This window comes from Ptychodera flava, chromosome 10 (assembly GCF_041260155.1).
Source record: "Ptychodera flava strain L36383 chromosome 10, AS_Pfla_20210202, whole genome shotgun sequence".
NCBI classification, from domain to species: Eukaryota; Metazoa; Hemichordata; class Enteropneusta; family Ptychoderidae; genus Ptychodera; species Ptychodera flava.
Window position 1 is genome coordinate 23,178,743 of NC_091937.1, and position 24,690 is coordinate 23,203,432.

Below are 24,690 nucleotides of genomic sequence, written 5' to 3' on the forward strand. Positions count from 1 at the left end.
TTCCTTCCCTTTATAATTCGGTGGTATCTCATTATCACATTAAGACGAATAAAAGATTACATCAAAGTTAGCATCAAACCATTACCTATGGTGGTCGTACATTTTTTACGCCGCACCTAAACTATTTAACGCACTTCCAGTCGACATCAGAGAATCCCTAGAACTTGGAACGTTCAGAAGAAAACTGAAATGGCGCTATATAACTTTGCCTATGATTGACTGATTGATTAATTGATTAATCGATTGATTAAATACTTCCACGGCAAACAGTGTTCTAAGCCAGCAGATACTAAACTTCTATAAAAAACCGTGAGATTATCTATTATACCTCTTTTTCTAAGCACAGCGTAATTTAACCTCTTTGTTGGAATTGAATAAAATATAGCTTTTCCTCTATGTTTTGAAAAGTCTTACACGCCGAAATCTTACGCATATCGTCGTGGCATTTCACTCAATTGTCAAATCTCATGAACATAAATCTATCTAAACGTCCAGTACATGAAATCGGTTAAGAATTATAGGTCATCAAACGACAAATAATTCCATGACATAAAGAAATTAAGATTTGTGTGTTTATGGATTTCTCCGACAACATATTTTCAACTCTGTGGCATTTAGCTCACGGATTTTCTATGAAAAGCGCATTCTCACTAAAACTGATTCCTCATTTGACTCAATACCCTACAGTCATCTTCATTTCAAAAGAGGGCGACATACGTTTACCTCTTCCCTAAACTGAAATCTCTGCTGCGCTACTGTACAAGAATTCAAGCAGTGTATTGTCTCTCGACGTTTATTTTATTTTTATAATAAAACCCTTCATAATATTACGTGTGATAAGATGTACAAAAAGCAAGGTATTTTATTTCAATCAATTGACATTGGGGATTTGTCTGTAGCTTTCTCCGCTAGGAGATTGCGTACCGTACGTTGTGAGTTCGAACCCGATTGAAACCATCGTTATAATGTCAAAACCGTCATTGTAAATCCTTGCCTTATTACTGATACAAACAGAAGGTTATCACTTGTAAAATGGACCGTATCCACACATTGTCAGTCTTATATCACGATTTTAAAAATTGAATGGTTAGCCCATGCCTATAGAATTCAGAACTCCGACAGGGTCCTTGTCAATTCACTATTAATCTAATAAGTTTGAATTGTAAGATCACTATATCAAAGTTTGGTAATCTTCAACCACTACTTAGTGATGAAAAAAGAAAAGAAAGCAGGACTGGGTTAATTTTGTGTTTTGTTTCATTATAACGGGCTTTTAAGTTTGTAGCAATGACTATACTTGTTTCTTTTCCTTTCCCATTTCAGCATGTTGCACTTCGATGACGTCTTAATTCATCTGCTTGGAGAGTTTGGAACCTACCAGAAACGATGTTCGTTTTTGATCTTCCTGGCTGTTATTCCATTGGGAATGAATATGTTTTCCGTGGTGTTCACCATGGCCGAGACTGCGTCGTGGTGTAAGCTGCCCGAACCGAGCACAGAGTGGTGTGGTAACTTGTCAACAAGTGCATGTGTACAGATGGTGAAAAATCTGACCATACCGAAGGAGACGGTCTTTGATGGCTGCGATATGGTGGAGACATACAGCCAGTGTTATCGCTACGATGTAAATTATGATAACATTTCTCTGCCGGCTGACATCAGTAACTCATCAAAGGTCAAATGTGACAATGGATACGAATATGATACGTCACAATATAAATCAACCATGCAGCAACAGGTGAGGAATTTCGGAAAATCATGTCAGACCATTTTCAGAAATTATCTGCAAGTAATTGTCTCACCTCTATTTTGCGTTTAAGTTGTGCTGTCAAGGGAAACTATCCCTTGACACAGTCATATCTCAATAATCTACCGACTATTCGAAACTTCGTACATGATGTTGAAGTTGCGCAAAATCATGCCATATTTGACAAATCATATCTTTCCAACCTTTCAAATATAGCACAAAAATGTCCCAAATCTTACAAATTCAACTAAGGGTTCAAGGAGAAAGTTAATTTTTTTCATTTTTCATAAGAGTCATAGAGTTAAACATACTCTTGCCTTCAATCAAGGTTAATGATTGATGTGTCGCAGTTCCGACGATCCCTCCCTTTACTTAAAGTAATCTGTCTTACTATTGTTATTGCTCTGCCTTTAGCAACGATCACTGTAATTGCGTAGCGGATCATCTGTATATATATATATATATATATATATATATATATATATATATATATATATATATATATATATATATATATATATATATATATATATATATATCGAAGTATACAGATGTCCTCGTGGGAAATTACGGTGCTCAATACCAAAGCAGAGCGTTATAAATAAACAGGTTACTTCAAGTATTTTATATATATATATATATATATATATATATATATATATATATATATATATATATATCGTAAAGCATTTAGTTTGTGTCGTAAAGCATTTAGTTTTGTAGAATTAATTAAGGGTTCATTTGCATTTCTCATGAACTTTGTAATTAGTAACATTACTATAAAATTACAGCATTACATTTAATGAAACTTGATGCAGATATTGATCTGATAAATGTTTAATTGTACTGAAAAGCTTTGAGTGTGTCAAGTTAATAATTAGCTCATTTACATACTTAATAAAACTTTGTAACTAGTGATTTAACTCTGTGAGTACTCTGCGAAAGTTTATGAAACCTGCTACATATAATGATATAACAGATATCTGATTGTTCTCATTACACGCCTCACGTGGATGTCGAGTATATTAGTATGAATTGGGTTTATTGACAGGAATATTGAAAAACATAATACAATAAATCCTCGTCAGAGATAGTTACTCTGGCAGTAGACCGTATACATGGCTAGTCTTATCAGAAGTCTGTCTTCCACTCCGCGTCGTGTGCTCAATTGAACTGGTGTTAGAATATACAATGTCTGTTTTTGTTCTTGTGTTTTGGTTAGTGATTATCCTGAGGTCTGTAAATGTTGTTTTACAGAATTTTGAGGTTTATGTTACTTCTTCAAATCAGCCGATAGTGGTTTATATTGATCACAAACCTTTTGTTTTTCTGCTGAAATTAAAAGGCAAAAAATAAGAGATTGTTAACATGGAGTTTATGAGTTTAATGTTACAGGAGTTTAGCCTTGACATCCGACATATTAAAAGCAGAGACAATTTGATTGCGGACAGTCTCTCTAATATTAAGAGTTTATTATTGTTCACACTTATAATATCACTGATGTAAAAAGAAATACTTTTCTTTGAAAAAAGTTTTACTTTTTAGAAGAGGGGCAGTGTTATGTAGGTCATTTTACCAAACTCGTGACCTGAGTTTAATTAGTGTAGAACATTCTTAGATCACTGTCCTTCATGATCTTGAATTCAGTTAGTAATGCTTGGAACCTTCAGGAAATTTGTCGTTTGTTTACGACAAGTAGACATATTTTCACAGCAGTAATTAGCATATCAATAGAGGTTCTAGATCGTTCTCTTATATAAACAGTTAAGTATAAATACCGGGGCAGCACAGTTTTCAGGCAGATATGTGAGATTGTGTCACTGATGTGTTATTTCAAGAATTTGGATGCTCAAGCAATATTAATTTCAAGATTTTTCAAGACCTTCACTGCCACGCTGGATTTATACTGGAAAAGTTTGCGTAGCCTGAAGCCTGCAAGCAAGCCAAAGGACTGCTAACTCTGTCTCAGTGTCTGACTTAACTCTGGAGCTTTGTGCCGTCACAGCTTACTTAAGTAGCCTGTAAACTTTTACACCTTGTACTATATACCTTGGCTTAGTGATTGCTTTTATTTTTTGATAAACATTATGTTGAAGAAATTCGATGACTTCACTGTTATTCCCGCCTAACACATACACAGACACACAGGCACAAACAGACACACAAAGACACACAGACACAGACAAATATACATATATTCAATATTCATATATATATATATATATATATATATATATATATATTCAATGTATATATATATTCAATATATATATTCAATATATATATATATATATATATATATATATATATATATATATATATATATAGTTTGCGTTTCCTCTTTACTTCTCGATTTTCCGACCATACATCGTACTCTATCAGTGAGTGCTTTGCCGCAGAAGTCTTTTGGCACGTTTCGATGAGCCATTACTGATCAGAATGACCAGTTTTTCAGTTTGACTTGGTATGTCATAAAGGTACCCTGGTGTCATTTGCGATGTCACTGTATCTTGTACCACGTTTCGGTTTTAGTTGCGATGTCACTATATCTTGTATCACGTTTCGATGAGCCATTACTAATCAGAATGACCAGGTATGAACTTTGAATCGCAAGCCAATCGTTCGGTCACACCACCCCTCTCACTGCATGAAAACCCAATAATTCAGATAAATTCACATTAATGAGTTGCCTGTATTATAGTATAATACACGTGAATTCACATGAATCCACATGAATACAGGCTTGCTGAATACAAAAAATGGGTTCTTGACTATATTCATCTGTATTTGCACTCTTCAACTAAAATACAGGCAATAATCCATGTTAATTCAGTAAGTATTATAGGGTTTTTATGCAGTGTCTATTGTAAATATATTCAAAATGGTGTCCTTTTGGTACAGTTGTACATTGTCCATTATACAGTGCCACTGAAAAAACATTGAATTTGATTTAAAGGTGAAGTTTCGGCTTGGTAATACCGATATATTTTTTTTCAGTTTGACTTGGTATGCCATAAAGGTACCCTGGTGTCAGTTGCGATGTCACTGTATCTTGTCGGCATCCTCCTTGGGAATGTCGTGATTGGGATACTCATTGACAAGTAAGAATGCTACAGGAAGCTTATGTATTATATGTTTGGCATTATCTTACGATGCCGACTGACATATTACGCAAGTATATTAAGGCATAGGCCACTGTAGCAAACATACCCGAATTAAACAAAATTGTATTATGTGGTTAGAATTGACTGAAATTTTGTCGACTTGTTCGTTTTGTGTAACTGTAACAGACTGAACATGCGAAATAGTGACAGATGTGGCCACGTGAGTGAAATCGCAATTTTCCGGCCAAAATGTATGGTTTATCGTCTAGCGGTTGAAATATCTTATTGCTATCTACATGTTATTTTGGCGGGAAAATATAGTGATTTGCACGAAATTCCAACATTTGCACAAACTTTGTTTCAACACACTGAAAAATGTATTTTTGCCAACTTTCAAGTCATTTCGATCAGAACTTCCTAAACTTGATCCTAAGCAACTCCGAAATGTTATAAATAAAGCCTTAAGAAGCTTGCGTAATGTTTTATTAATTCAAAATTACTTGAACGACTTGTACTTTGTACATTATTTTCACTGCGACACTTCTTTGATGTGTGTTATAGAACATTTGATGGTTAACTACAGTTAGTGCATGCGTCGAACAAATAAAACAAATATATGGCCGTCTAGGTAGGACTATTTTCTGCGATAGTTACCTTTCTAATGCGATAGAAGATCCTTCCAGTGATAATAACCACAATATAACTAATCTTAAGCAGAACTTTGACTGGTACTGAACCTGTTCTTAGTAAGCTAAAAGAGCGATGGGTTGGCTACAAACAAAGGCTGCATGTTCAGGACTCATTCTGTTAGGCGCTCACGGTTATGCCCTCAATGGGAAAATATAAAAGTAGGTACATCGCTGCTCATCATTACAGATTTGGTAGGAGGACATTAATAGTTGCATGTGGTGTAATCTTTTCAATATGTGAAGTCATTGCTTCATTTTCACCGAATTACATCGCGTATTGTGTGTTGCGACTTCTGGGCGGTTTTTGGAGTGCAGGCGTGTGGCTAGGTTGCTTTGTTTATGGTAAGTGTGATCAGTTCATCTTCATTGCACTATTGTATACTGTCTATTGTAGACTATCTTCTGCAATTAAATTTACCATATTAGGGCCCTTCAATGTCAGGATAAACCAAAGCTCTTAAGACATTTACAATGACAGAAAAATTTGAAATTTGCGTTTCCTTGTTAAGTAATACAATATCTCGTTTTCAAAATTAGAACAACCTCATGTTAAACAATCGTGAAGGTAGATTTACTGCAACGTTTCTTCAAGCACAATTACTTTTGATACCTTTTCCGGTCATGTTGGTCAGATTAAACATCATCTCTTTGCCATCTTTAAAACTTTATGCAAGTGCATGAGTGTGTATTTGCATTAATGTCCTTTCTTATCGCTTAGATTTAGAATTAATCAATTTGTTAACAATAACATTGGATACTCTGCAAATTACATATTGTTTTCTTTGAAAGACTGACACCTAGTATTTCAATATTTTTGTCAGTGAAAAGGAATAAAACCAAACCGTAACAGTGAAAGCTATATTCGCATGTACTTCTTCCAATTTGACCCTTTAACGCTCATGGATGAATTGAATTCTTTTGATGATCCGGTGAAATCAATAAAACCCTGAGTTATGACTATGTTTTGCCCTGTGCTGGATTTAATTGCAATATATATGATCGCTACAGAAAACACATGTAGCGTGAAACTCTGAGAAACGCCTAAGTCTTGTTTTCTACTTGTTATCATTTTTACCGTATAAATATACACCAAGTATCACCAAGATACGTCCCATATAGCTTATCAGATACGTGCTTTTCTGTAGGCTAGACTTTTCTGCCCAATCCAAGTTGCAATATAATGTTTATTTATAATGTTTATTTAGTCAAATCCACTTCTATCATTGACTCTTCACCAACAATCGTAAGAACACAAATTACTTCAGGTACAAAATGATAATGTCCTAAAGTTTCATGCATTTTTCAATCTTCAGACTCTTCAAGGGTGCATGAAACTTAAGTAACAGATATTTTTACAATATTAATTTGAATTACTTTGTGTTATTATTTGTATGCCTATTTTGCATCGAGCACTTGAATTTTCCACGAGAACATTTGTATACTGTGGTATATATGAATTAACTCTCGATGGGCTATGGTAGCGAATACACAGAAGAAATCAATTCTCTCTCACTACATTGACCGAGTTCAATGTGTGCACATTATCATTTCAATGCCATCAATTCCACAGTGACAGAACTGGTTGGACCTTCTAAGCGTGTACTTGTCGGAATGATCAACGCCGCGTCGTTTGGAGTGGGTTACCTATTGATGGTACTTTTAGCATATTTCATCCGCGAATGGTGGCTTCTTCAATTGATCGTCTCTCTTCCGGGTATTCTGCTGTTTACCTACTGGTGGTAAGAATTATTGAGGAACTATACGTGTTGATGATATTTTTAATCATTTTAGTTCATAAACAGTGTACGTTTCCCTTTTGTCTCATAACGCAATGTCAACGCATGAGTTCATGTCAAGACTACATTTCAGGTTCGAACATTCAAAAATGGATATTATACACGCAAAAGCTGTATTGAAGGTCAATGCTAGATATTACACTACTATTATCGGTCGGGGGACAAAAAAGACACTGTTATTGACAATAGTGAAAATCAACATCAAACAATAGCGGCAATGGAGGTTTGATTCGGTCTGTATATATAGTGCCCCGAGCATTTGCAGAGCAACAATCAATCAATAGAGAACGCCTTCTGTTCTTGACAAAGGACAGGACTCATTCTCGAATGCCAGAGGGAAAGAGGAAAGTTGTCATATAGCCTGAACTGCAAATGAAGTGGTAATATGAAAGCGTAAATGTAGCGACTATACGCTACGGTAGAAATCGGGCATTGAAATATTAAAAAGTGAATATATATGTTCAATAACTCTGTTTCCAATGTGGGCGTCCCTTCGCTCTCGTTTTCCGTTAAAAAGTAAAATACATTGCATTTTGATTTTATTCCTAGTGGCTAAGTAATATGACATTAAACTGGTCCAATAATCATTTCCATTCAAGGTAATATATTACCAGGTCCATGGGACAATTGTGATTTACAAATTTAAGTAGGACCATCCTGAACCACAAACAAATGTCTTGACAGGGTTCTGCCAGAATCACCCCGATGGCTCATTTCCGTTGGTAAGATGGAAGAAGCAGAAAAAATCATACGGGATATGGGTAGAGTCAATGGCGTTGAACTTCCAGAAAAGATAAACGACCAGTCGTGGAATCCACGAAAACAAGATGTTGACAAGGTGATCACATACTTTACTTAAATATCCTAACAAGAGGACTAAAACATGCAAAAATTGGAAAAGAATATGTTCGAAAAAAATGCTACACTCATTTTCTATTCTCTGTTATACCAAATGTTCCTGCACTTGACGGGATTACGTTCACGAAAACAAAAACGAAGGATATACCTCATAAGACAAGGACAAAATCAGTTTTGTTTAATGCACTGAACTCTCCAAAACTTTGTTTAACTTGCTCATGGCATAAAGATATACATTTTGGATTATTCTTTTGCTCCGGGAAAATTATTGCCACCTTCTCAATGTCTTGTAATGCTTTTAATGTGGTAAAGGCAGTCGTGATGAAAACATTAAAAATAAGGCAGATTGAATACAAAGCACTTCTTTTTAATTTGTGTGATATTTGTAAGTAGTACAATGACTAGGTTTTAAAAGCAGGAAGAAAATGGAAAAGACATCGAGAGCTGTCACGTTTGAATTCTTCAAGCTCAATTGGCTGATAAGTATTATCTTGTTATTCTGTATTTTTTCTTGGACTTCAATCAAAAACCATGATAGTAGCATGCTACACTCAAACTTCTAAAAAACCCCTGTATGGTTGCTTAATATATTGTCGTTAAATCATAAACGTTAATGTAGGCGATTGAACTCTAGTTCTTATAAAAATGTATTCGGCACGGTGTACAATAGCATCGAATATTGTACATTATAGATCGTCTTTGCAAAGCTATTGTACTGCGGCATTTTGTAATACGACGCATTTTGTAACAACTTACGCAAAATGTAATAAGGGTATCAGCATTTTGTAATAAAATGGTCTACGCATTTTGTAATAAGGGTATCAGCATTTTGTAATAAATTATTGTTTACGCGATTTGTAATAAGGGTATCAGCGTTTTGTAATAAAACGCGTTTTGAGACATTAGTTAACGCATTTGTAATGATAATAATATAAACATCCGCTGATATTGTATGTATTTTAAAATGCTTTGTGGTTTCTGAATACGTAAAAATGTGATAGCATATAATGATATCGAGATTATATCTCACTACCGGTGCTAGTTATCATATTAACGCCATATAAGGGGGTCTGAGTTGAAATTCAAAATGCAATTGAAGACAGAATGAGATAATATATGCGATTTATAATTGAGATCGAGAAAACAAACTGAGAAAGTTTTTGTTGGTTTTACATACAGTACTGTACTTTGAAAAGACAATATACTGCAGACCTTTCTGCATTTTTTTATTCAATATTACTGTTGGTGGATGGAAAGAGGAAGGCTTGGAGATGACATGCAGAGCTCAGAATATGATAAAAGACAGCGACATCATCAACATTGACAGTGTTGTATACTACGACCTAATTTTATTATACTAATGATGTACATGCAACAAAACCAACCTTATCCAGAAATGGTTCCCTTGTGACATTTTGAGGGTTTCGGTCTGATTTTTAGGGCGTTGCTACATTATTTTTATTTTTTTTACAAAGAAAAACAATAAATATTGTTTTTGGTTACAATAAAATTGTGTATCTTATGTTTTTGCATGTATATTGGATGAAGTTTGCAAAACTCGAATAATCAAATTCTGAGTTTTGCAAAATGATTGTAATATTAGTGTACACAGTGATTTGAACGAAGCTTTTATTGGGTTCATAAAAATGATGTTACAAACCACCGTCCCTCCACCCACCGGTCTGGAAACGCGACACGTGCGCTATTGTTTAAAGGTGTTAATTGCTCTACCGTTGGTACGAAGCGCGTTACGGATGTAAATGCTTGCTTGGGGACGCCATCAGTAGCGTTTAGCAACATCTTGCGGTGCGGAGTATTTTTATTTATTGTCATGTCTTTGCTCCTCAGGTAACTTTGTTACCATAGCCAGGATTTCTGCTACAACTGAGAAACTGTGTTTATTGAGAGTAATTTCTTTTTAGATTTTCGTCTATGATTTTCCGTGTTTTTCCGTCGAATTTTCGCCCACCAAATTTGACCTCGCTAGGTAGGAAGAGGCACCTTATAGTACGAAAGTTTCCCCCCCTTTCACTTGTAGAAATAAGAATAAATCGAAACGAATTTGGTCAATCAGCGATGGGGATTTTAAAATTGGTAGTATGCGTTTTTTTTGTCGTTTACTCTGTTCTGTTGCAGAAAACGCCCGAGTTTTCGACGATGCATTTGTTGTTAAAAATCAAGATGGCGGCCACCATACGTCGGCCACGCGTTTTTTGAACAACGAAAATTGCCAATCAACCCGTAAAATTCCCCGTGAATTTTGACTTGCGAGGTGTATACCTTCCTAAAATTTTATTTTCTAGAATCGATTTTCATTCTAACATTACTCGAAATTTATGCTTTCGATGTTTCGGAATGCTGTTGAGTTTGTCGCGACGCCATTTTGAAACTTTGATCGCGCACGTTGGTTCTTCGGTCACGAAGTTTTTTCCTCCCTTCCATGTTTGAATCTAATCCAACTCAGCATATTTCAGTCTTTGAACATTAAATATACGATATTTTACGAATGGTGAGACACTTATTTTGATGTTTTTTCGTCCGAAACGATGATTTTTGGGATAGTGATTTTGTTTGTGTCTTTGTTTATCCGTTTTAAGACTTAGAGGTACGGTCGCGTACAGTTGTCTAGCGGCGATTCCGTGCAAGCTCAATCTGTTTTGGAGGCCAAAAGAGTACGCAAAAGCTTTGAAAAGAAATGAATTTTTATGTATAAAAATGTGAAAGAACCTTGAGGCTCCCACCTCAATATCGAAACGTTTGTGTTACAATATCGACAAGTTTATTCAGCAAAATCGCTGTAGGGTGGAGGGACGGTGTACAAACATTTTCCTGGAACCATCAGTTGTAGACAACGGAATCTAATATACATTTAGACATAATTGAGAAATAGGAAGGGATAAATTCTTTAGAATGTCGTCAGAAAGAGAAGCAATATGTGAAAATCATTGTAAATTTAGAATACTGGGGCTATTTTGAATATTTAATGAGGTCATGTGACCAGTATTTGCATATTTTTGGGGCAATTGTAATACTACAATTCCAAAAATATCTTGTAATTGTGGACAAAGTTTGATAAATTCAATAGTCAGATGTTATAAAATAGGATACCTTGACCTGTCTGTTCCCATATTCAAGGGCGCTGTGTGTAATTCTTCACTTATGAGTGAAGACAAGAAATTTGTGTAAGTTTTATCAAATCTGTGTAAAGTTTTTCATAATATATAAAGTTTACATCAAAGTCCATGGTCATGGCACTATAAATAGTGATTAAGCATTGGGAAATGATACAATATCGATTATCTTTTACTGGAAAATTGGAAAACATGAAAAATAATGATAAATTTATATTGTTGGCGGCCATTTTGAATACCTAATCAGGTCACATGACCATTATTAGCATATTTTGGGACAGGTGTGTCATTGGCATTCAAAATATACATACTTACTGTGGGAAATATTTCATAATATTAGTTGCTGGATGTTATGTTACATTATGCTTTGACCGACCTAACCCTTATGAAGAGCCTTTGTTTAAATTTCACTTAGAAGGTCAAAATGATACAAAATATCAGTGTTTTTTCAAAATTGTTGTCACAATTTAATTTCAGTCCATGCTGACGTGATAAAAAACAGGTTTGGTGATGAAAAATGATGAATAAATGATGAATTCCTGGGAAATAGAGAAATATATTGAAAAAATACAATATTTTATATATTGGCGGCCATTTTGAATACTTAATGATGTCACGTGACCATAATTTGCGTATTTTGGGACAAGTATTTTATGGCGATTCAAAAATTATAATGGTATGGTGGACAGATTTTGTTAATTTAAGAAGTCACACGTCATGCCAAATGGTACTTCCAAATGTCAACTCCACCCCAGGGCCTTGGTGTGCAAGGGTTAAAGGGGAAAATAACGTACGAAAGATTGCAGTATTCTAGGCAACTTCTATACGTATGATATGTGATTCTCTAAAGTTGATTATCGATAATTTACGGTAATAAGATGGGAGGGGCACGTTAATATGTCAATGCTGACAGCTGATATTTTTCAAAATATACTGAAATAAACACTGACGTGAAGCAGTCAATTAAAATACTGAATGATCATTTATTTTAATTATCCCATAAACAAGTACAAATAAAGTTCTATCGACAGACTACCACTTTTCCTTGTATGTAAAAGGTGACAATTCATATCTACTGAGCCATGGTTTTGTTTTCATAGATCTATTTCTTTCCCGTTGTGTTCCTCCTTTGAATCTACGATATCGCCCTATGGTAAAATTTGTCTAGCCAACGAGCTAGGATAGGCTGCCCTGCGATACTAAGATTTATCTAAATTTGATTTGCTATCCTACTGTTATACCTGCCATCTGCCATTATCATTAAATGATAACAGCCGTAGAAAGACAGATAGACAGCCAGACAGACAGACAGACAGACAGACAGACAGACAGACAGACAGATAGATAGATAGATACATAGATAGACAGGCATACTCAGGCAATCTTTCCTCTCTCCCTCCCTTCCTCCCTCCCTACCCAGGTAGATGCATGCATACATACATACATACATACATACATACATGCATGCATGCATGCATGCATACATGCATACATACATACATACATACATACATACATACATACATACATACATACATGCATGCATGCATGCATGCATGCATACATACATACATACATACATACATACATACATACATACATACATACATACATACATACATACATACATACATACATACATACATACATACATACATACTCAACAGGTCAGATATACTTCCGCTTTAGTGGCTAAACAAGTCATCGTTGATGACACAGTCCCCGCTTGTCCATTTTGTTATAATCTTTGGTGTCTAGGTAGCTGTGGTCTACATAGCTGTGGAATGATATTGATGCAGGGTGCATCAGGCCTGTGACTTGCATAATAAAGTAATCTGAGGAACGTTCAATAAAATTGATCCCTCTCTGCCGGTAATGACCATTGAAGAAACTTTTGATTATATCACACATAACGATGCCCTCACTGCCTCTAGTGTCATGATGGCACATACTATACACATGTTTTGGTGGAATTTAGAAATGGTATGGGATCAGGTATGCTGTTGTAATTAGCCACTTCGGATCATATAATGAAACAAATTAATGTGCACAAGAATGCAGCCATATCACGTTTAAACAAAATCAGTCCATCGAAGGACAGTGACCTATGTTTATGTTTTAAAGATATAAAAATCACACCAAAATTGAAATCAAATGGCTGTCTATTGACCATATGGATCATAGCACAAAATTAGTAGACATGCATATGTATGCCATAGTACTTTATCTTTGTACCAAGTCTCAACAACATTGGATAAGGAATATTTGCATATGATTAAGCCTCAAAGACAAGAAGAAATCCAAAAATGACCATCTAGCAGCGATATTGGGGAAAAATGACAATCTGGCAACCATATTGGAACATGTCACGAAGTACATTGACATGTACATGTATGCCATAGTGCATGATCTTTGTGCCAAGTTTGGACAAAATCGGTGTAATGACCTTTGCATTAAGCTTCAAAGACATGCAAAATTCCAACAAAATGGCAGTTCTGCAGCCATATTGGCTCCTATCGCAAGGTTAATTGATACATGCATATGTATGCCATAGTGCTTTGCCTTTGTGTCAAGTTTGAACAGAATCGGTTCAAGGATGTTTGAGTTATGGCTCAAAGACATGAAAAATCGCAAAAATATGGCCACCTTGCGGCCATATTGAATCGTATCGAAAAATAAATCGATGTGCATCTGTAGGTCATAGTGCTATGCCTTTGTGCCAAGTTTGAACAAAATTGGTTCAGCAGTGTCTGAGAAACGGCTGCGGACGAACGGACGGACGGACGGACGGACGGACGCACAGACGGACGGGACCCAATCTGTAAGTCCCCGCAGGACTTCGTCCGCGGGGACTAACAAGTCAAATCACTAAAACATCAGATTATTCTGACTATTTAGTTTAGTTAGTTTAGTTTAGTTTAGTTTTAATTTTGTTTACTTTAGATTACTTCAGTATAGTTAAGGTTATTATGAAAATAACGCAAAGAATGTATAACGACACATAGATTTAGTCATTAGCGCGCGTTTAGCGCGTCCGGCGATGCGTTGCACTAATGTCTGAATGCTTACTTTGCGGTATTTTCGTAATAGTATTATTATATCACCATGCCCTGCCCGTCACATTTTGATTGGTCGAGCTAAACCACGTGACTGACCAAAAATACACAGTAATGGTTTGATTACATGCCCGTGAATATGATAATAAGATTAACGACTCAAAGTATCATAATTTTACAGCTCAAACGTAATTCATAATCAATCACAAAATAAAATGGAGCACTTTAGGTCAAGTTAAGATACTTTTTTCTGAAAACATCTCCGGCTTTGCCAATTTTTGACAGCGCGCGTGACAGTGCGTCGCCTATTGCTCAGTTTCTGGGGTCGAGTTGTCGTTCGCTCCTGAAATTTTCGGAAATTTTGACGGTTTCCTTGCGTTCGATGATAATATAATGGAAATAACAGACTCCGATCTGAGCATTAACGTTTATTTGTGGGCGTGGACTCGAGGGAAGCCAATTAACGGGCTCGGCAAGCCTCGCCCGTTAATTTTTGGCTTTCCTCTCGCCCTTGCCCACAAACAAACGTTAATGGTCAGCACGTCGCCCGGTATTCCTATATCATACATCTCCTTTTTTATCAAGAATATATGCACCCGTCGTTTCCGATGCATTATTCCATACACTTTAAAGGCATATTCTGCGAGCGGGTTAAGGGTAAGCGCCATCTTTGTTTACATCGCGCGCTCATCCAACATCGGATGTACGAGCCGAGCAGCGATGTCGTGCCAGATTTGTACAGTGCCGTCTTGGTGAACTGTCGTTATTACCTCATAATATTTTTCACCTGCAAACAGTCCGTAATACATTACTTTCGTTTCTTTTATCAGAAGTTATTTTCAAAGTACAGTATGGAGTTTCAGTATGGAGCCATTCAATGATGCAATGTTTATCATCAAATATGAAAGTAAGGGGTTTAACTTACTGCATGCCCGTTACGTGCCCGTTTTACGGAAGCTCGATTCTATTGTTTGCGAAGACAGATGTATAGTAATTTATTTTATGTTATTATATTTTATTTTATCTTAGTATCTACCTGTTGATTGCTGGTTGTCTGCGATACATGTAGATCAGAAAGAATGTTGTTATCCTCTATTTAATAAATCAACTGACTGTGTATACCAATTATTCTCTCTAATATATGATAATAAACTAGTCAAAATCTAGTAGTTACCTGCCTCAGATGATCAGTTGGTAAAAATGCTGATGACAGCTATCTAAAATTAAGTCATTCTAATTTGAAATGGAAGTCAAGGAGTGATCAATTTTTGTACTTACTTAACGAGTAAACACATACTTTGTAATACCATTCCAAAGTCAAAACATATCTGTTAATGCTTTAAAACTGGGAAAAGTTTTTAAAATTATTACAAAATGCGTTAACTGTTATTACAAAGTGCGAATTATTACAAAATGCTGATACCCTTGTTACATTTTGCGTAGACAATTTTTATTACAAAATGCTGATACCCTTGTTACAAAACGCGTAGACTGGTTTATTACAAAATACTGCAGACGTTATTACAAAATGCGTCAGTTATTACAAAATGCTGATACCCCTTATTACATTTTGCGTAAGTTATTACAAAATGCGTCAGTATTACAAAATGCCGCAGTACAGCTATGCCTTGTTATTTGACATGCTTTGGGGGAAAAGAAAATTTGCATTACTGAACAAAAATGTGTAGATGAATCTCATAAGAAGATTCAGCTTTTGTCCTGTTGATCACTTGACAAGACTGAACAAACTGAATCCATGCTGAATAATAATACAACATAATGCTAGGGCACAGTACAATAAATTACCCACAATACTCTTTGATTTGTATCCTTGAAGGTTACTTTTCTAAAAACTTTTTCAGTTCTGCATGTTAGCACTAATGTGCAGCATCAGAATAATTTTTAAATAATATCTAGTAAAAGTACGTTTAGATATTTCAGTGAAAGTTTGAAAATTACCACTAAACAACCATGAAAGTTACATTATACAGGTACTACAAATGCCATACTTTTTAGGCAGCAAGTTATGACGAACTGAAAGGGGTCATTCTCTGAGAAAACTTAGCATGCAAATTTCTTTTGTCCCTTCCATTGCAAAAAAATTAACATCCTTTTGTTTCACAAAACAGGTGCAACTAGTCTCCCTACTTTCCATCACATTATTCTGTATGGCTGAGGACACAATCTCTGGCAAATTTCACAAAAATGCTATCTCCTCTCTCAATTATGCATAATTTTCCAAATTATTTAAAATGAGAATTGAGAACAATGGTGTGCATCAAAGTAAGTTTTCAAAATTTTGATAAATAGTCTGTGAATTTGTCTACACATGGGAGACATAGTAGACTTCACTCAGGTATCTCCGAGGATACAAATCGCAATAAATTATGGGAAATCTACAGTACTGTGTAGGGGTTCAATCGCTTCATAAACAAACCAAAGTGGGCTAAGTGTTCTTGACTTGCAGCATAACTTGAAGTTGCTTTACGTAAAGATATCGTCAGCTATTATTTATGATTTTTGAACCAGGTGGACTCCAACGGTGATGATGATGATGACGATAGTCAATATGGGGTTTTGGATTTATTCCGGTTACCGTCGATAAGGACAATACACTTAATCAGCTGCTATATTTGGTAAGCACCCAATAACATTCACTACAAAACAGATCTCATTGTAACGTAGGTGCCAATCAGACGAGGATTATAACATCTCTGGTCCCTAGTGCGGCACTTCCTTTCTATATTCATTGCCATTTCAAAGATTTCAAATGCGCAATACGAGTGTAGCTATACCACTCATGAATCACAAACACATTGAAGATCAGAATATAACTGTTGGTCTCTTAGATCATAATATTCACTTTTTTAATATAGTACTATAGTTCATTGATGATATTTCTCTACAATATCTCCAACTTTCTCATTTAAGTTAACAGATTAATTTTCAATTTGTGGCTGTCTTGATGATGTCTATTGTCCATGACTTAAGTTACATTTTATTTGAGTAGCTTGTCAGCATAGCCGAGGTAATTGTCCCTCTTACGAACAGGAAAGGCAATGAAAGATATGTTTATTTATGTGACTTACCCGGTTTGTTTGTTTTTATATATTGATATTTTAAGGTTCGTAAATTCGTTGGTTTATACAGGAATATCCATGAATACTTCAAATCTTGGAGGAAATGATTACATCAGTGCTGCCATATCCGCTGCCGTGGAAATTCCCGCAGCTGTCTTGACTTTCTTCCTCGTTGAATCGCCAAAACTTGGAAGGCGCCGATCAATATGCGTTATGATGACATTCGGAGGTTGCGCCTGTCTTGTGACGCCGTTCATGCCCACGTGTAAGCGATTTCAAATCCTTTTTGACAAATAACATGTGTTATGAACGACATAACGGACGAGTAACGTTTTATTGCAAAGAAAGGCTGTTTTTTACTCATTGACGTTTCCAAGACTGAACCAGAACATGTTAATAACCCTATATTCCTTTCATTCCGTTTTTCTGTCAGGTGGAAACGTGATCTGGGCTGGCATATTGATTCTTATGCTTGGTAAAATGAGTACCTTGATGGCCTACAATACCATCAACGTTTACGCCAATGAGATGTACCCTACTCCACTCAGGTCTGGAGTGAAAAAATCAGATTTCTTAGAAGTGCAACTTGCTATATAGTACTCTTGTCTGTTCATGTAAACTTACGATTTAAAACATTACTCATACCAGTAACTTGTGAGGTTTAGGCGTCGACTGAATGAATATTCATGTATCAGTACATATATATTTTCAGATTGTTTTGGTGGTGCTAATTGTGCTGATGATCGTACTGCTGCTGGTAATGCTTCTGCTGCCACTGCTGCTGCTGCTGGTGATGATGATGATGATGATGATGATGATCATGATCATGATCATGATGATGATCATGATGATGACCATGCTGGTGATGATGATGATGATGATGATGCTGCTGCTGCTGCTGCTGCTGCTGCTGCTGATGATGATGATGATGATGATGATGATGATGAGATGATGAGGAGGAGGATAATTCCTGTGACGTAGTTGTTTTTAATGGCGCAAATGATCATGACTAAATTTTGTTATTGTTGTTGTTTAAAATTTGTGTTTCTTTGTCTTTAACCAGATCTAGTGGTGTTGGTATGTGTGCCATGGTTGGTCATGTAGGTGGCATTCTGGCTCCTCAGTTTCTCGAATTGCAGAGAGTATGGGCACCCCTAACTTTGTTAATATTTGGCTTGCTCTCTGTCATCGCTGGAATTCTGACACTACCGCTGCCGGAAACTCGGGGACAGAAACTTCCAGAAACAATGATGGAAGGAGAGATCTTTGGCAGGTATATGATAGCTATGGAATTAATATGCAGTTGTCCGTACATGTTTGCTGATTTCTGCTCGGTTGCTTGCCGCTGATCATTACTTTAACGACCTCCTTTAATGTTCCTGGCCTGTGCAAATTGAACACGTATGTGATGCTCAAAAATACAATCTATATACACAATTTTGCAATACTTCCCTATGAATGCGCAATTGAGTTAGAGTGTATCTCGAGCGATGAATTCGATTCCCAAAGGTTTACAACACTTTGCTATTATAGTGTTATTGTTGATGCTTTTTGAAGCATTTGCAAATGAAGCTTGATTGGCTTTATACTTTGAGACGTCCATACATATATTGCTAACCGTTCCAATGTTTGTTATGGTAGTGTTATTTTGAGATGCCTTGAAGATGTTATTATCAATAGAAGCTGGGGCTATTTGTGATAAAAGTTATCTGTAAAACTCCATTAACTGTAACATTGGCTGTAACATTGGGGCCCTACTGTCTATTATTAGCTTCCTGTTGTACTTCAAACATCTTGGAACTTGAGGACATGAATTAAATATGCGTCATGTGTATCGTTATCGCTGTTAGTGAGTATATGGCCAGACCTGGATTTATGTGTCACCTTTAAAATCAAATGTCTTATTCAACATAATGTAATGACATGATCGTTGCGATGAAGAAAGACTGATAAAACATATTAACTGTATGAAGAACCAGATATGAACTGAATATGCTCACGTGTTTTACACCAGGTTCATTAATAGTAGTACGCTTCACAGAACGATAGATATATGTTATCACTATATGTAGCAGGTTTTTTTTAAACTTCGCACAGTACTCTCAGAGTTTAATCACTTATTACAAAACTTTATTTAATATGCAAATGAGCTGTTAATTAACTTGACACTGCTCAATGCTTTATGGGACAATTAGATATCCATCAGATCACGTACACGTTTGTAAGCACGTTTTATTTAATTTAATGCTGTAATTTTAGAGTAATGTCACTTATTACAAAGTTCATTAATATGCAAATAAACCCTACATTAACTTGACACTGTTCAATGATTCATAGCACAATTAAATATTTATCAAATCAATATCTGGAGCACGTTTCACAAAACGTGCTACGTGCCGAAATTTCAGAGTTATATAGCTAATTACAAAGTTCATTAAATATGCAAATGAACCCTTAGTTAACTTTATACTACTTAATGCTTTACAACACAGTTAGATATCTGTAGTATCAGTATGTGCAGCAGTTTCATCACATTTGATGCAGTTATTTCGGAGTTATATGACTAATTATAAGACTTCATGAATATGCAAATGAGCTAATTATTAACTTGACACTGCTCAATGCTTCTCAGTACAATTGGATATGATCAACATCTGTAGCGGGTTTCATCAAATTAAATACTTTGAATTTTGGAGTAATATCACTAATTACAAAGTTCATAAAATATGCAAATGAACCCTTAATTAACTTACACAACTAAATGCTCTACACCACAATTAGATATCTGTCAGATCAGTATCTGCAGCAGATTTCATCACATTTGGTGCAGTTATTTTGGAGTTATATCACTAATTACTAAACTTCATAAAATATGCAAATGACCAATTTGTTAACTTGACACTGCCAAATGCTTCTCAGTACAATTAGATATTTATCAAAACAATATCTGTACCCAATTTCACTGACTTAGGTGCCGTAATTTCAGAGTTATATCACTAATTACAAAGTTCATTAAATATGTAAATGAAGCCTTAATTAATTTAACACTACTAAATGCTTTACACTACAGTTAGATATCAGTTGGATCAGTATCTGCAGCAGATTTCATCACATTTGGTGAAGTTATATAAGAGTTATATGACTAATTACAAACCTTCATAAAATATGCAAATGAGCTATTTATTAACTTGACACAGCCTAATGCTACAAAGTATAATTAGATATATATCAGATCAATATTTGTTGCAAGTATCATCAAGTTTGGTGCAGGAATTTCAGAGTTATCTCACTAATAACAAAAGTTCATTAAATATGCAAATGAGAAGATAATTGACATGACACTCACAGTAACATCATAATGTTCTTAGATTGTCATCTGTGAAAAGTTTCATGAAATTTTGTGCAGTATTTCTTGATATATGTCTACACTGTCATTACCGTCTCCATAGGGAAACCATTGTATGGAAAAAAACGATATTGCATAACTTCATTAATATGCAAGCCACACTAACCAAAATCTAATCAGTTCTTGCAAGTAGCACATTGTACCTGTGTACCAAATCTGACTTGAATCCGTTCAGGCGTTTTTGAGTTATCGTGTAAACAGACAGACAGACAGACACACACACACACACTAACACACACACACACACACGGACAGACAGACAGACATCGCTATGACAATAGCCCACGTGTTTACACACGTGAGCTAAAAATGAAATATTTCATCAACGTGACAGCTAAACGACGCCCTTAAAGGATGTTCTCTATCGACAATAAATAAAGTGACAAAGTTCTCTACGCTTAATGTAGTACAGTCTCTTTGGGTTTTTTTTATATAGGATATTGTCCTATTTGGCAATTAAATATGTAGCTTCTTTTCTTGTAAATTGCAGATAGTGATTAACAGATGAAATAATGCAATCATTTATTAGCGACTTCTTGCAAACTTCATCAATTAAGTGAGAGAATCAATACGGGTGTAACGTACATTTATTTCTGTAGAAAACGCAAACCAAGCGGAAGTGGAGATGAACAAGCCAAAGACGAAGATCATATGGAGACATATCCTTCAAATGTTAATCTTATCGTTGAGCAAGAAAAGGTTTTGCAAGGATTAGACAATGCTATATGATGGCGTCTAATATCTTTTTCTGGTGTGCTTTGTAGTTATCTTCAAACTTTGTGCACAATTTTGAATAATACCCCGACAAATACTCGTAAGCAGTGTCACTTTAGGTCGTTGTTGAAATTAACATATATCAGATAGGATCTCATGCTTTCTATTTTATATGTCAAAATCGTTGGTAAAAGTAATTAGCAGTTTGATTGTCTTGGAACGGTTCCGCAAAGTGTGGAGATAGTAACAAATTATACGCATTTGTACCAATATCGTTGTTCGAGTTCTCTGCATGTAAACCATAAATGTATTTTAAATGGTGAAACAGGGGCAATTAATTAAACTGATATAAACACGTTGAAAATATTACTACGTGCTAAGGTGATTAGAAAAACGTTTGTTGCGATAGAAAATAACGCCAAATGCATCCATTGCAAACGTTCTCCTTTGTTAACGATTGAAACTAATTTGGGATAATAAGATGGTGAAGTAAGGTCGTTTTAACCTGCAAATGTAAGCTCATTTGCTTATCTTTTTAAGTCACACACTTGCTTTTATGAGTAATTTGTAATGTTGCAACATTCAGCTATATGACACCTATCAGTTTTGAGAAATTTTAAAAAATATAAAGATCCAAAAGTCAAAAATTAGTTCCAATCGCGTTTTTGATAGATTTTGCAACAATCGAACCGAATTCGACGTCCACTGTTTTCATTTACAGAACATGTTCAGTGTAGAAAGCGCCAATCCTTCTACCCTCCCGTACACTCTGCCCCCAAAAACCTGTCGTGAGCGTTCTGTGCAGTTTCATCGCCGGGAAGTTTGATAAATGCAATGTAAGAATGTTCAAGCAGTAAGTGTATGCGTGAGTTTTCTAATGGGAGCGCTGCAACACTGACAATGTTGACTGTGGCACAGTGAACGTCGTCTTGGGTTTAAGTGCTGCAAAATTCATCGAAGGAGAAAGTTTGTAATAAATGCAGGTGGCGTCATTTTCTATCGCCAGTAATGTTTTTCTTATCACCCAATCACGTTGTAATGCCATAATGCCAAGCTATTTGAAATTCACTATTATATGATAAGTTACTACGAATTAAACTCAGACTACATTCACAAGGAGTTTACGAGGTCTACTTTATTCTTTTTCTCATTTTAAAACACCCTTGCATACATTTCGGACTTGAGTTTTATTTCAATAACGACAGCTTTTCATCTCCACCGATTTTCAAGTAATTACACGATACATAATACGCATAATGTTTGCACGCATGCGTGTGTACCTACGCACGTACTTAAATGCCTGCCTTCTTACCTACCTAGCTACCCATCCATCCATACACACATCTTATTGCAAAAATTGCTATATTTGTATTTCTATCCAATAAACAATATAATAAATGTGTCCTTCGCTATCACGGGTCAAACGTGAAATATAATGAGGTAAACGAGGCTTGAAGCAAATATTTTTACCTCATGTTTATTTAGACCATTTACGTACGTAGTCATAAAACGTCACACGTTCTCCCGAAACCCTACTTCACCTTAACCGTCGGCGTTGTGTAGTCAGAAAAAAATTTGCCTCACGGAAACCAACTGTACAACATTATTTCTGTTCTACTCTCCATATTTGCTACCATCTGCAGACGCTAAAGTTACAGGTTTTGATTGAGATAGCGCTCCATGTTTCATAGAACTAAAGGAAAGAGAGCACGGCGCCATGGTCCGAGATTGATTTGTCGTTAATGCTGTTAATCGTCTACGATAATTACGAAGTTTTGATAGCAATGCAGAAATTACATTACTTGTACGACATCAATAGGTTTACTATAAAATGAAAAATATTCATGACCGCAGACTCAAACTAACAATAAAGCCAAAAACGCGTGCAGTCATTCGCTGGTTCTGAATATGCTGTGTAGTCAGAAAGCAACTAGAACAGGGGACACAACATGCACAGAGGTACTGTACGCAGTGAACAATAGGCCATAAATTTTAAGGCAATAAGATGTTATGCTATACATCACACGCATGTTTGTATGGGCGAACACAGTATAGCCATTTCGACTTCTGACTTCGACGACAAGGTCAAAGACTCCGACACTGCTTGTCCCACTGAATAATACGTCAACTGCAACTTTCTTTTCCGTTCTTCATATCCTTTAACATCACAAGGACAAAAAATTTAACGTTTCTTGCTAGCAATCAGGCCTGCAAATTCAACTCGTTCATTGTCGTTCAGAACTTTTACATAGTCGCCATGCTTATTCCACTTACGTTTACACAAATATGTACTGAACCATATAAAGATAACCTCTCTGAATTTATTAGGGACCAAGTCAAACTAACAGCAATGATCTGGTACAAAGAGTTCTTATTCTCAACACAGTCCAACAGCATCTTCGTTAGGCCAAAATTGCTGCACGTACGTTTTCTGTTTAACCGCATGTTAAAATAGCAAAAATTGACTATGCCACGACCAGCAAGCGTCTCTTCAATACACACGCTCATACATGTGTATATAAATGAATAAATCAAGTCAGTTGAGCAACTCTCAATTGACTCTTGTCAATTCAGGTGGATAGCAAAAAGTCAAGAAATAATAATAGTGCAAAGGCGCGGAATATATTACTGTTTCTGATGAAGTAAAAAGTAGTGTTCGTCTAGGTGACCTTTCAAAATGTTACTTACAGCAACAAATATCAAATATGACGACATAATTCTAAGATCAATGTTGACATCCGCTTGGATTTATTCCATGTGCATCAATAAATAATATGGACACTGTAAGTGTTTGTTATTATGACTCATGTAGACAGTTTTTCCCTAAGTGGATGGGCGCGTAATTGATTCCTTCCAATTCTGATTCAGGTGTATCTCTGTACCAATTTAAGAGCGTCGTGCAATGTTTAAAAAACGAGTAATCAGAAGCAGCAGCAGCAGTAGTAGTAGTAGTAGTAGTAGTAGTAGTAGTAGTAGTAGTAGTAGTAGTAGTAGTAGTAGTAGTAGTAGTAGTAGTAGTTTTTTAGTTTTTCAATGGAACTTTTATTCCAATAATGAAAGTCGTGTACAAAAATACAAAATTGCACTCAGCTGTACACGTCAATCTGGT

The 24,690-nt window shown here is 35.7% G+C and overlaps 2 protein-coding genes across 2 annotated transcripts; both read left to right on the top strand.

Annotated features, from left to right (window-relative positions):
- The first annotated feature begins 1,324 nt into the window (after positions 1 to 1,324).
- On the top strand, positions 1,325 to 17,758 carry LOC139141553 (solute carrier family 22 member 21-like). The gene is made up of 5 exons (XM_070711146.1): positions 1,325 to 1,760; positions 7,111 to 7,279; positions 8,021 to 8,174; positions 16,911 to 17,017; positions 17,506 to 17,758. Exons 1-5 carry the CDS (start codon positions 1,325 to 1,327, stop codon positions 17,756 to 17,758), a joined length of 1,119 nt encoding a protein of 372 aa, XP_070567247.1.
- Positions 17,759 to 17,900: 142 nt separating this feature from the next.
- On the top strand, positions 17,901 to 21,891 carry LOC139142272 (organic cation transporter protein-like). Its single transcript, XM_070712153.1, has 3 exons — positions 17,901 to 18,009; positions 18,525 to 18,734; positions 21,467 to 21,891. The coding sequence occupies exons 1-3, from the start codon at positions 17,930 to 17,932 to the stop codon at positions 21,594 to 21,596; spliced, it is 420 nt and encodes a 139-aa protein (XP_070568254.1). The 5' UTR covers positions 17,901 to 17,929; the 3' UTR covers positions 21,597 to 21,891.
- Positions 21,892 to 24,690: the final 2,799 nt, after the last annotated feature.